This window comes from Lycorma delicatula, chromosome 3 (assembly GCF_047948215.1).
Source record: "Lycorma delicatula isolate Av1 chromosome 3, ASM4794821v1, whole genome shotgun sequence".
Lineage (NCBI taxonomy): Eukaryota > Metazoa > Arthropoda > Insecta > Hemiptera > Fulgoridae > Lycorma > Lycorma delicatula.
In genome coordinates, this window is record NC_134457.1 from 185,086,065 (window position 1) to 185,100,330 (window position 14,266).

Here is a 14,266-nt window from a genome sequence, read left to right on the forward strand (position 1 = left end):
GGTTTCTAATATACATACACTAGCATATTATAAACTTTATACATCATTGAAATGGTTTCACCAATAATAAAAGCTTCACAAATATGCAAGCATGTTAAGCTGATAAAAAATTAGTGTAGTGGATGTTTTAAATTTGACTTTTTTGATAATTTAACATTTCATAAACTTCTGCACTAAGTTAGGAAGGCTGATACAAACAATCAAAGAATTTTGAAGGTGATAAAGTCTACATTGTATTATTTTCCAAAACATGGTGCTTAAGTTGGCAATATGTATTAATACTTTTTTGTCAGAAAGACTAACAGTGAGGTATTGAAATGAAAATGAAAGTTAAACTCTTAGAAGAAAATCCTTTTCAAAGAAAACATGGATTTTTTTTAGTTTAGTTTTCCTCTTAAAATTTACTTGGTACATTATTTTAATTGCCAGAATTAATTTTCATTAAAATACAAAAAATCCAATAATGGATGTAAAAGACTCACAATTCAATTACAATGTAATGGTTGTAAAGACTCACAACTCTGTATTTTTAATGTTTATGTTTAAATATACTTTAGCTGACATACAACATTAAATATATAAATCTGTTATAAATAATATTTTAATAAGTTTCTTAATTAGTTAAATAATATTGTCTATAATAAATGATTATTCTTTTTTCTGTTTTTACAAACTGCTATTTTAAAATGTAATATCTAATCTTTTAAAATTTTGTTATATATCTGGTACCATTCATGAATGAAATATTCTCATCATTTTAATTTCTTAGTCCATGTTAGGTTGGGTTTTCAAGAATAATTAAATTTAAAAAAAAATTTAATGTTTTATGCCTGTGTATTAAGTACATTTAGATTCAAACTAAATGATAGCAGTTCTTTTTTTGCCAGGGATATAATCAAATTTGTTGTTTATATTTTGATGGCAGAAATTATATTTACACTTGACTTCATTCAGTCACATATTGTGTTTCAATTACACTAGGTTAAAAGAGAAAATTGGATTAATATTATATAATAAACTCCAAATGCTACTCGATTAATATTACAGCTTATTATTATTAAAATTAATTGATTTATAATTCATAATTTTTTTTTTTTTTAGGGCCATGATACCACCTCAGCTGGACTCTGTTGGCTTCTGTTCTTACTAGCAAGCAATCAGAAAATTCAGGTGACATAAAACATTCTTTAATTCAGGCTAAAATTAGCCAAAAAAAAGTAAAGCAATCAATTTCTTTTAAAACCAGTACAAAAAAACTTAAATCCAAAAAGAACACATAAACCCAGATTTCTTCAATGAAAAATTTTAATGTAGATCACTCATTATTGTTTGGCAAATTATTCATATTAAGTATTTTAATTATCTCGCCTTTTTAATAATAAACCTCCAATTTCATTCCCTTCCATAATATGCTCCTCATAGCTCCAATGTGAAGTCCAAAACTGTAGACTCCATTTACTTAAAATATCCAAGAATGGTTATACAAAATGGATACACACTCAATAGAAAATGAGTTCTTTTAGAGACAAGGATTATTAATTTTAAATATAAACCATTTACATCATTGATTTAGAAAGTAGTTTATTTCAGTGTAGTGCTATCATACATGTAGGCGAGACATGATCATCTGTTCAGTAGGATTGTATTAATTCACTACAACTTGTCAGATATATTTACACGAATACCTAAGTAGAAATGATATATCACAAATAAAATTTACAAAAGAATACCTAAATAAAAATGTTAGTCAAACAAGGATTACTGTTGATAAATATTTAGCACGTCTTAAACATAATAATTATTAGCCTTATGTGCTAATAAAGCATCTGAGTATTCTTCAAGAAGATGTTAGGCTGAATGATAAAAAGTAAACTACAACAGTTAATTATGTCAAATATAAGATCGTTTTTGTGTGTGTTTCATCATGTTTTTATTTACAAAGAATTTTTAAAACTCAGGAAGTACTGTTAGATCTGTATATTTGAAATGGTGTCAAATAAGTAGCCTGTTTTATCACCAGATTTACTGATTGTACCAAGTTTTTACATCTGTAAAAAAAATTAAATATGTAAAAATTCTATCCTTAAATAGAATAAAGGTGTCCATGATCATAATACAAGAAGGTATTGGGCAAAATTACATTGAAGAATGCAATTTTATTATTTCAAAAGAAATACATAAAGCTAATAACTTAGAAAAACTTCTTAACTGTAGAAATTTAAGCTAATTATAGAAATGGAGAAAGCATTCATAAAGGCTGTAGAGATTGAAAAAGCATTCATAAACACATTTTTAATAATTAGTGCATTCTATTCAACTGATGTGTGCCTTTCTTCATGAAGTGCGATTTGCTGTATTATTTTTTACATTATATGTACGACCATTATTGGTAGTGCTTTTGGTAAGTAGTATTAACCATATTATATCATATTTTTAGTAGAGTATTTTAAATTAGTTCTTAGTTTTTTGATTTTTTCTATGCATCGTTGAGGTTTTTAGGTTTTGCTGTGTAATAAATAGATCAGTTCAGTGTGGTGAAATATTGTTTAAATGTCTATAAAATAATAGATTTAAATTTGACTCGCTTTCAGAGTACTTGGACATGTATTTTAAAAGTTCCTTTCAGAACTTTGATGCAGTTCATTACTCTACAATGCACAGGAGGAACTGCATCATAGTAATGGAACGATTTTAGAAGAACAGTTGCAGATATTTAGAAAATGGGTCATATTAACTTTATTAGTTTTCATTGCATCAAGAATTGGAAGGTTCGTGTTTTCCTACTGGTGTGGGAGTTTCAGAGTTTGGGATCTATGTTGACCAGTTCTATTTTAGTGCTATCAACTCCTTAATAAGATTTGGCCACTATTCTGTTTTGGGTTTAATTGGTATTCATAATAGCCTTGTGACCTGTGGTTGTAATATCTGTTCAAGGATACTCACTACACAAACAGAAAACATACTCCCTAAAAGTTCTGATATTCAATAAAACTTTATTAATTAAATGTTCTAATACTTGTAAATAATATATGAAAGAATCAATAATGTCCTGTGTTTGTGGATAATCCATGGTCTCTGATCTGTTAGGTAACACTGAGTCAACCTAAAATTTGAAAATGTAAAGGGAATAGGTGTTCTATGTAGTATTTTATATACTGAATCTGAATATGTATTCCAAAACAACCCATCACATAACGTTATTAAGTTACAATACCTTAAATTTATTTGTTCCATCATTCATGGAACAAACAATACAAATAAGTTAGTACATCTGTGTGTTTGCTTATTCACATCTGATTTATATTGTGATGCATACTGTAGACCTATATTTGATACATAACAGTTGAATGATGCTATTTTATGTCAAGCTAGACATGTATAGACATGTCAGTGAATCAAGTAATGAGTAATTCAGCATGATGAAATTTTCTTCATTATGAGTTCAGCTCTTTGTATTATTTGCTGTGTACTTTAGTTGTGGAAGTGGTTTTATCATATTCATGTTATAAAGATTGTTTCATAAGTAATGCCATAAATTTAGTGAAAAATTTTTATGAGAGAACAACTTTTGGTATTACTTTATTGAAAATCAAGATTTGTTGCGTCTGTGTGTGTGTGTGTTTCATGCTGTGTTTTATTGCACTTCATGGTGAAACAATTTTATGAAGTATTTTAAGTAATTAAGTAACTATTTCTATAATATTTCAGTTTACATTCATTCATTAAAACATTTTGAATTTTACAATGAATAAAAATCAGGCTTGTAAAAATTCTCCAAATATTTTTTGTTACATTTGCGAAAAATTCACCATGAAAAGTCAATGAAAACCAGTATCGAATCTGCTGAAAACTGCTTATAAACATTATTTTGACTGTTCCTTGGGAGACCATGATAAATCCTGGGCTCCACAAGTAGCATGCATCAAGTGCTACATTAAACTAACCCAGTGATTAAAAGGAAAAAAAAGAGCATTTGCTATTTGGCATACCTATGATTTGGCGAGAGCCTACTAATCATTATGATGACTGCTATTTTTGCTTAACAAATGTTACTGGTTTCAATTCAAACAGTAAAAGCAGTATTGCATAACCAAATGTTTGTTCAGCTATGAGACCAGTACTTCATGGTGTTAATTTTCGATTTTGATTGCTCCGACTTCTTGGAAAGAAATTTTTGGTTTCCCAGAAGGCTCAACCAATGAGTCCTCAACTTTAATAGATATTAATTACATTCCAGAAGAATCAGATACTGAACCTCATCTCATCACATAAGCAAAACTGAGCAACCTAATTCGTGATTTGTATTTGTCAAAACAACATGCAGAACTCCTTGATTCAGGTCTTAAAATATGGAATTTATTAAACAAGGATACTGAAATTTCAGTATATAGAAATCCAAAGAAAACTGCCTGTGCAGTAGCACATGATGTACGAATGAAAGAAACCTATGAAAGAAAGTATGTCAAAAATTTTTAATTTTATTAAGTATTCATCATAACACTCATGGCGAATCATTGGTAACCTGAAAGCAATAAGGCTTCTTCTAAGTCTCCAGAGTGGCTTTACAAAATAAATGTGTTTCTTGTGTTTGTGGGATAGTCAGGGTACAGATAAACACTAGGCAGTTAAAGACTGGCCAAAAAGAAATCTGTTTACCCCAAGAAAGGAAAATGTTATCAATATTCCCCTTGTCAAAGCAGATCATATTATTTTACCACACATAAAACTACATGTAAAACACTCTACACATAAAACTAGGCCTGATGAAAAATTGTGTAAAAGCATTTGATAAAGATGAAGATAGTTTTAAATATTTAGCTGAGATTTTTTCACAATTAAGTAAAGCCAAATTAAAAGATGGAAATTCATTGGGTCACAAATAAGAATATTAATTGGTAAAAATATATTTGACAGCAAACTGAACCCTAAAGAACTAACAGCATGGAAGTCATTCAAAGATGTCGTTATAGGTTTTCTTGGAAACAAAATAGCTGAAAACCATGATCAGTTATAAATGAACTCTTAGTGAACTACAAAAATTTAGACTGCAGAATGTCATTGAAAATTCATTTTTTACATTTTCATTTGGACTTTTTCTCTTTAAACTTTGGTGACATCACGACAAACAAGCAGAAAGGTTTCACCAAGATATATTGCAGATGGAACAATGTTATCAAGGCAGATGAGCTGAATCTATGATGAGTGACTACTGCTAAATGATAAAAAGAGGAAGACTTCACTGAACACAAAAGAAAAATAAGAAAAAGGAAATTAAGATAAATGTAAATGTCTGCAAAATAAAGGTAGGAATTTTTATTGTAGTTATTATTACTATTTTTGTATTCTGTTAATTAAGAAGTTTCTCAATATTTTAAAGGTTCATAACTAAAATTCTGAGGGTGATGTAGAAAAACAGAGTTCATTTCAAGATTCAGCATTAAAAAAGCATTCTAATTCACCTAATTTTATCTCAGTTGCAAATAATTTCTTTTTTTTTTGTTGACCTGTGTAATTATTTGAGAAATGGATTGAATGAATTGGTATTTAAATTTAACAACAAGGAAAGTAAGTTTTCCCTTTATTTCTTTACTATTGTCCTACCAACTACTAAATTATGATTTTTTTCCTACTTTTTCCTTATAAAATTCCCTATAATAATTAAATAAGAACCTTAAAATCAATTTGAGGTGTTTTCTCAATAGCTCAGTTCTCAACACTGTATGATAGAATCTGAAAACCTATGTCAAGTTTTGTTACGTTATGTTAGCTTTTATTTACACTATAAAATACTACTTTAACTATACTGTATATCTTGTAGAGTGAAGAATAAACAAACATTGTGTTTGTGTTAGTGAGTACATCATGATTCTGCTGAGTCACGCCCCTTGTATCAGAGTTGATTCACAATGTGGCCATATCTATATAGAATACTATAATCATTACTCATATATTAGTCACCATATAATTAATTTGTCATATAGTAGTCAATGTATTCAAATGCTCATGTAATGTTATGTCTTCTCAGTTCCATTAAAACCCTTGATCTTTTCATATGATCACTCTTTTGTTGTTGTATTCAATTTTTGTATTTCTTTATTTATTTACTCTAATGTTATTTAAATTAATACAATGCAATTTTTTTAAGTTAACTGGAATGTGAATGTTATGTATATTCATAAATTTGTGTTCTTATGACTTGAGTTATATTGTTATTTTGACACCATGTCTGATACTGATAATAGTGCATGATTATTGATATTCCCTCTAAAAAAAAGGCTTTGAAAAAAGCCCTTAAGTTGTGTGGAAAAATACATCATTTTAAATGCTTACGAAAGTGAATTACAGAGTAATCCAACAACGTTGATTTTGGATGTCGTTAAAATAAAATTGCTAACATAAGTGGAAGTTGTGCTGGTTTAGTGTACAATGTGATTTATCAATATAAATCTACTAATGAATTATGACTTTTTAAAAAAAGAAACCCTGCAGGTCAACTGCAAAAAAAATTGATAATTTCGATAAAAATGGGATTTGTAAAAAAGTGTTGGAATTTTATTTATTGAGAAATGGTTTAACAATGTGTTACTCTAGAAGATAATTTGGCTATTGTTTTAGATGACACCCCTTATCATTCATGTAAAAATGAAAAAATTTCAGCCATGTCTTGGAACATATAAAAATGTGGCTTAGTTCAAAAGGAATGATTTTTGAAGAGGATGAACTTGGGACAATTATTGCAAAGCGTTTCGCGTATTAAAATTAATTTTATTGTGTGTAAAATTGATAATTAGCAAGATTCAATGACAAAACCGAGCTTTGATTACCTCCCTATCATTGTGTACTCATCCCAGTTGAGTTAATTTGGGAACAAATCAAAAGTTATGTAGCGTCAGAAAATACTGCTTTTAAAATATCTGATGTTAAAAATTTATGCTTAACAGCCATCAGTAAAACAGGCCAGCAAGAATGGAAAAATTGTATAAAAGATTAACAGATACTATGAACCAAATTATTGGGAACTGGATAACATAATAGAAAACAAAATTGAGCCTCCTGTTGTATCTCTCTATGTTATATCTTAATACTGACAACACTATGAATTTCTCGCAATCAGATGAAGAAAACTGAATTGATTTTATTATTTGTTTATTATCATAGAAATTTAATCTAAGATATTAGTGAACTTTTACTGTTTGTATACAATTGACAATTTCATAACTCTTACAAAACACAAAATTAAAAATTTATGTTTATGTGAAATTTAAAACATATATATAATTTTGTAAAATATAATAGCGTGTGGCTATTGAATATTAATGTGGTGTAGTCTCTTTTATCTGCATCAGGATTTGCCAGAGATGCTTGTTAATCAGTTGCTTGAACACTTGTATGTGCAGTCTGTTTACTTGAACTCTATAAGCTGACAATAAGATATAGTAAAATTTAGCCCGCCTGCATTAATGAATGCTCTGTACTTTTGGTATAAAACAGTAGTATGATAATATGATGTCTAATAGAATATGAAAACCAACCTATTGTTTATCTAATAATAAACAATATTGTTAGTCTAATAATTTTTCCAAATATATTCAGTACCCTTTTGGAAACCAAATAAAAAGTAAGGTTTAAGTGTCAAGTAATTTTTCAATCAAAATTATATTCAAATACTTCTGCTGTTGAAAAAAAATTTAATGTTGTTTTACTATCTGGTAATTGGTGACTGTTTAAAGATTTTGGGGTCATACTAAACAACTATTGGCAAGGTGGTAAGTCACAAGTCTCTCCTGGATATAAACAGCCATTTTCAAGAATCACAAGCATTTCATATCAGGCTTATAAGTAATGCATAAAGTGATTTATCATAATCTTCTCTTTACTGCTGGGTATGTTGCACATAAAAGAAAAAAGGCATCGCTTGAATCAAACATGATTTAGAATACGCTGTTACTATTAATATGCTGAGCTCACTAAAATAAAATTACATTCTTCGCTTTAAGTAACACCTTTATTTCCCAAGGGACTGACTGTGCATTCATTGAATATCATTCATTTTTCTTGGAAAAAGTAGTTCTGATTGGTACTTTTGTACCTCGTGTTTTAGTGTGTGATAGCCATAAAAAAAACTGGAACAATGTTTAGGCAAGAAGTCGTTCTTCTCTCTGTCATGAAGCAATGTAACAGATACTGTTTTTTATCATTAATATTAATAGATGCTGTTTTTATTTATTAATAGTGGAGATTTAATAAATAAAAAATTCATTATTATTATTATTATCTGTAATTTTGAAACAGTCTAGATGGTATTATTAGCTATTGTATTTCTGAATGTTCAAATTAGGATAAAGTTGCATCTGAGCTAAAAGATATATTTGGTGATTCAAATCGATCATTTACAATGAAAGACCTACATGAAATGAAGTATTTGGATTGTTGCATTAAAGAAGCACTCAGACTATATCCTAGCGTACCATTTCTTGCAAGAACTTTACAAGAAGATATAAAACTTGGTAATAATATCAATTTCTATATAAACTCAAGGCTACTAACAATTTTGTAGATTATATTTTTGATGTTAACAGTTTTATTTTTATTACATGATTTGGTTAATAAATAATTAAGTTAAGAATTTGACCAACTGAGAAAAATATAACATATCAAAAAGAATGTAACTACTAATGTTTAGAAACAATTTTAGTAGTGAGCAACAATTCAAATTTACAGCTGACAGACTAGTGTGAAGAAATTACAAATAATTCTATTCGCAAAAACCACTGTATTTTTAAAAAAAACTCTTTTGAACCTTAATTTAAAAAAAACTTAAAAACATAAGTACAGTATGTAACGCATGTTTGCACGTATAAGGAGTATTAGAGGCCTGGATTTTTTCTGATGAGCACATCAGATACAGTTGAGCTTTTCGTAAATCTCCCATTCTTTGTTATGTTAGCCTGTAAGTGTGGGTCTATGGACTAGTGCATAGTCAAAGACTTTCCAACCAAACCAAAAAATATTAAAGTTTCTACAGAATTCTACCGTTTTACTAGTCCCTTTTATCCTTTTGTGAATACAGTGGTCTTCAAGTCAAGATCTAAAATACCTTCAGGAAGAAGAATCAAGAGCAAGAGAAAGGAATAAGAACCTAATTTCAGGGAGACAGAGAAATGAGATTAACTAATAAATAAAGGGATAAATAAATATTTTCTGTGATCGGTACATAAAAATACATGATATAGATCACATTAATTTAAGATAAATTATAAATATAAAAAAAATTATATATAAAAAAGAAATGTAATTAAAATTTATGTTAATTGTTCAAATAAAAGTTCATGGGATAATGCTTAGATAAATACAATGAATATAAATAACTATTACAATATTCAGATGACACTATCGAAAATTATTTTGAGCACTTATTTGCATACATGTTGAATGGGATGTGTATAAATTCTTCTTTTTTTTAAAATTAGTATTGTTTCTGAAAAAGAAAATTTCTTAATAATATTTTAAATAAATTGTTGTAAAAGATTTTTGCAAATAGTTTGACAATTTATTAAAAACGGAAACATAAGACCCTTTCTTGTAAGCTGAAATATTTATTTTGACTTTTTTGAAAACAGGCTGACAGCCCATTTTTGTATCTTAAATACTCGTTCTGATTTTCTGAGGGAGGCCCAAGATATGACATATGAGAATATACATATTTAAACGAATATGTACATATACATATATATGTATATATTTAAAATATAAGCATATTTATTATTTAATAATTGATAGTACCCAAAGAAGTAGTATACAACATTTAGAGGATACCGTCCTGCCCTTGATTCCTAAAGAGAATGATTATCTTTACCCAGTAAGGCGTAACACATTCTGATAGAAAATTTTGCATTAATCAACAAAAATTTATGCTACAACTAACATCTTACCTTTCAGAAGTAAATAATCAACTGAGGAGAGCTAACATTTACTAAAAATACCACTTGTTCAACCCCAGAATTGTGAGGCAAGAGAAAGTATCCAGCAAATTTTTTTTTTGTCTTCAGTCATTTGACTGGTTTGATGCAGCTCTCTAAGATTCCCTATCTAGTGCTAGTCGTTTCATTTTGGTATACCCCCTACATCCTACATCCCTAACAATTTGTTTTACATATTCCAAACTTGGCCTGCCTACACAATTTTTTCCTTCTACTTGTCGTTCCAATATTAAAGCGACTATTTCAGGATGCCTTAGTATGTGGCCTATAAGTCTGTCTCTTCTTTTAACTATATTTTTCCAAATGCTTCTTTCTTCATCTATTTGCCGCAATACCTCTTCATTTGTCACTTTATCCACCCATCTGATTTTTAACTTTCTCCTATAGCACCACATTTCAAAAGTTTCTAATCTTTTCTTCTCACGTACTCCAAATTTTCACTTCCATATAAAGCGACTCTCCAAACATATACTTTCAAAAATATATTCCTGACATTTAAATTAATTTTTGATGTAAACAAATTATATTTCTGACTGAAGGCTCGTTTCCTATTCGGCATTTTATATCGCTCCTGCTTTGTCCATCTTTAGTAATTCTACTTCCCAAATAACAAAATTCTTCTACCTCCATAATCTTTTCTCTTCTTATTTTAACATTCAGTGGTCCATCTTTGTTATTTCTAATACATTTCATTACTTTTGTTTTGTACTTGTTTATTTTCATGTGATAGTTCTTGTGTAGGACTTCATCTATGCCATTCATTGTTTCTTCTAAATTTTTTTTACTCTTGGCTAGAATTACTATATCATCAGCAAATCGTAGCATCTTTATCTTTTCACCTTGTACTGTTACTCCGAATCTAAATTGTTCTTTAACATCATTAAGTGCTAGTTCCATGTAAATATTAAAAAGTAACGGGGATAGGGTACATCGTTGTCGGACTCCCTTTCTTATTACAGCTTCTTTCTTATGTTCTTCAATTATTACTGTTGCTGTTTGTTTCCTGTAAATGTTAGCAATTGTTCTTCTATCTCCGTATTTGAACCCTAATTTTTTTTAAATGCTGAACATTTTATTCCAGTCTACGTTATTGAATGCCTATTCTAGGTCTATAAATGCCAAGTATGTTGGTTTATTTTTCTTTAATCTTCCTTCTAATATCCTTCCAGCAAAATCTTGTTTAAATTGTATAGCCAGATTCTCCACAAGAGATTAACAGTAACTGAAATGGCTTTAGATTCTAATCTACATCTTAATATATTACTGAAAACCTTATAAACTTTATTACTTTATATAATTTAAAAATACTTATAATAAACATATACAACTATATTGATATCATGGATTATTACTCTAATTCATAGACACAAGGAACATATACAAGCACTGCATGCACTTATAAAATCAACCTCTCTAAATCACTGAAACAGACCACATATACATATTATCCACATATTCATGATCTTATATAATAAGATCATGAATAGATATATAATATTGATTGCAAGTATAATCTTTTTACACAAATCACATTAAAGCCATAGCATAATCAATCAGTAAAATATTTTCAAATATACTAAATTTAACATAAAGAACATATTCAAGTAAGTCAAATTAATAATTATCAAAAGCATTATTTAATGAATATTAAAGGGGATTTACTGCTACTCTAAAGCAACAGCATCTGATGCCCTCTGATCAGAATCATAACAAAGGATAGATTGCTACCTGCAATATCAACCCGAGTGGGTTGCTACTGGCAACATCACTGACAAAGGAGCTACATAATAACTCTAAAAAGATTTTAAGCACATCTTCATACATTTATAAAGTCAGTCTTTTTTATAGTTATTTTAAATATTTTATTACTTATTAAAAACAACACATTAGGAAGATTAGAAGTACTGAATGAGAGTATTGATGTTGTAAATGTTGCTCAGTTTAGTCTTTTAGTTGCTCAGGGTAGTCTTTCGGTAAAATTATTTATTAAATTATATGTTAAAAAATAAATCTATTTATAATAAGCAACAAGAATATTTAAATTATTAAGGATAAAAATATATGAAAATTGATACTTTGCAGGTAAGCACATCATTCCTGCTGGAACAACAGCTATGATTGTATTATATGGATTACATAGAGATCCTGAGGTTTTTAGGAATCCCGAGATATTTAATCCTGATAACTTTCTGCCAGAAAATTCTCAAGGGCGACATCCATTTGCTTATATACCATTTAGCGCTGGTCCTCGAAATTGCATCGGTAAGTTATGATTCAATTTTAAAGTTATTAAAGAAATTAGGATAAATAAAAAAATCAATAATGGTAAACTGATATGTTAAATTATATACTGAACTTTCAAATATAATATACTGTCCTGCAAAGGTGAGAATATATTAATATTCTTAACTGATGAGTTCTTCAATAAAGGAAATTATAAATATGGATGTAAATTATATAGGATAATTGCACAAAAAGCCAAGCGAGGTGAAGCATAAATACCAACTTCAAGAAGTTACTTAAATGCAGTAAATACAGCAGTACTGTTTAAACTTAAAAAAATAACCAAGTATATAAATATTTTATATGATTAATTTGATAAAGTGACAGAAAGCTAAGCATGTAATGATTCATTCGTTATAATTTTTTAAAATTGATACTAATCATCAAAAAAGAAACATTTTCATGATAGCAAACCTATAATGAGAAAGACATTAATTAGATTACTTTGTTTTTATAATTTTCTTTGTCTTTTTCATCTTTTTCTTTTCTTCCCATCAATGGTGTAAAAAATTCGTTTTTATTAAGTGATCCAATCAAATTTTATTATTTTTATTTCTTAATCATTGCTGACATGTTTCTCTTTTCTCTTTCCCACCATCTCCTCATTTTTCATTCTGTCTATTTTGTTTTTTTTCATTCTTTTCTGCATGCACATTTCAAAACTCTTTAAATATTTTTCTTTGTATTTTTTGAATTGCCCACTTTTTTTTTCATGATTTTGCCAGAGCATAGAAGACTACAAAGTCTGAAAGTCAGACCAATATCATCTGTCATTATTTTCGATAATTTCTGAAAAGTTTATTGACAGATAATTATATTTTCTAATTAAATATAATATCCTAATGAAAGAGCAGTGTAATTTAAAAATAGATAGATAATGAATTTGTTTTTTTTTTGTAAAAATTATTCTTTAAGTTTAGACCATGGAAAAAGAATAGTTTGGTATTTTTGGGCTTTTCTTTTGAAGAAAAGAAATTAAATGTTTAAACAATGAAAAAAGAAATGATTTTAAATTGTTTAAATCTTTAAAGTTAAAGGTATAAATATGAAAAGTGAAGTTAGAACACGGGTTTTAGAGTTCTTAAGTGAAACCAAGCATTCTATATTCACTTCTATATCATATTTTAATTTGATTTAATACCAAAATCAAACGGTATCTTATTTATTCGATTTACTTACTGAATCAAATATACTGTGCATATCAGCATACCAAGTCCTCTGAAATATGGATATTAGCCCTATTCAGCCCTTAATACTATTTACCATAGGTACTACTATATAGTACACATAATTACCTTTAGAGAAAGCAACTCTTGAACCTCATGTTTTATATGTATCACAGCATTAACAAAGAGTGAGACAAATAGTTTAAAGTAATAAATAAATTTACTTACAGTGAAACAATATATTATAAATTTATAAATAATTAGTTCAAAATTACTACATAAATAGAATTTAAGTAAGGTTATATTCAATAAAAAATTGTAAAAAAATAAACATTTTTTGATTTCAGGACAAAAATTTGCTCTGCTTGAGGAAAAATCTGTTGCTTCAAGTATACTTCGTAAATATCGAGTAGAAGCTGTTGATAGAAGAGAAGATTTAACATTATTGGGAGAGCTTATATTAAGACCAAAAAATGGAATTAGACTGAAATTGTACCCAAGAAATTAATAATAATAAAAACCAATAAAAAAATTTGCTTGCATAGTTATTTAAAAACAACACATTAATATGAATTTTATAAATTAAAATCCTACAAAATAGGATTTAGTAAATAGATGAGTTTAAACGATTTTTGAAATGAACCTAATTCTTATTTATTCCTGAATTTTAAATCTGATAAGGGATCATAAATGTAAATATTAAACTTGTTAATAATATAAACCAGCATTAATTTGTTATGTGAGCAGACAAAAGACACCAGAAGAGCTCAGTAGATTATGTTAGTTAAAAAAAGTATTTTAAACACTCTTTTACCGTAACTTCTCTTGAGAGATAAT

The 14,266-nt window shown here is 28.1% G+C and overlaps 1 protein-coding gene across 4 annotated transcripts in view; it reads left to right on the forward strand.

Annotated features, from left to right (window-relative positions):
- Nucleotides 1-13,973, forward strand: part of Cyp4c3 (Cytochrome P450 4c3) — a 38,685-nt gene extending 24,712 nt beyond the window's left edge. For 3 of the 4 annotated variants that reach the window (XM_075361176.1, XM_075361178.1, XM_075361177.1), the window contains exons 10-13: nucleotides 1,102-1,170; nucleotides 8,339-8,507; nucleotides 12,063-12,242; nucleotides 13,777-13,973. In XM_075361176.1, the coding sequence (XP_075217291.1) occupies nucleotides 1,102-1,170; nucleotides 8,339-8,507; nucleotides 12,063-12,242; nucleotides 13,777-13,937 (579 nt within the window). In that variant the 3' untranslated portion in view covers nucleotides 13,938-13,973. The remainder of the gene's footprint in view (nucleotides 1-1,101; nucleotides 1,171-8,338; nucleotides 8,508-12,062; nucleotides 12,243-13,776) is intronic. The other variant, XM_075361179.1, reaches the window with a different exon arrangement.
- The last annotated feature ends 293 nt before the right edge of the window (nucleotides 13,974-14,266 follow it).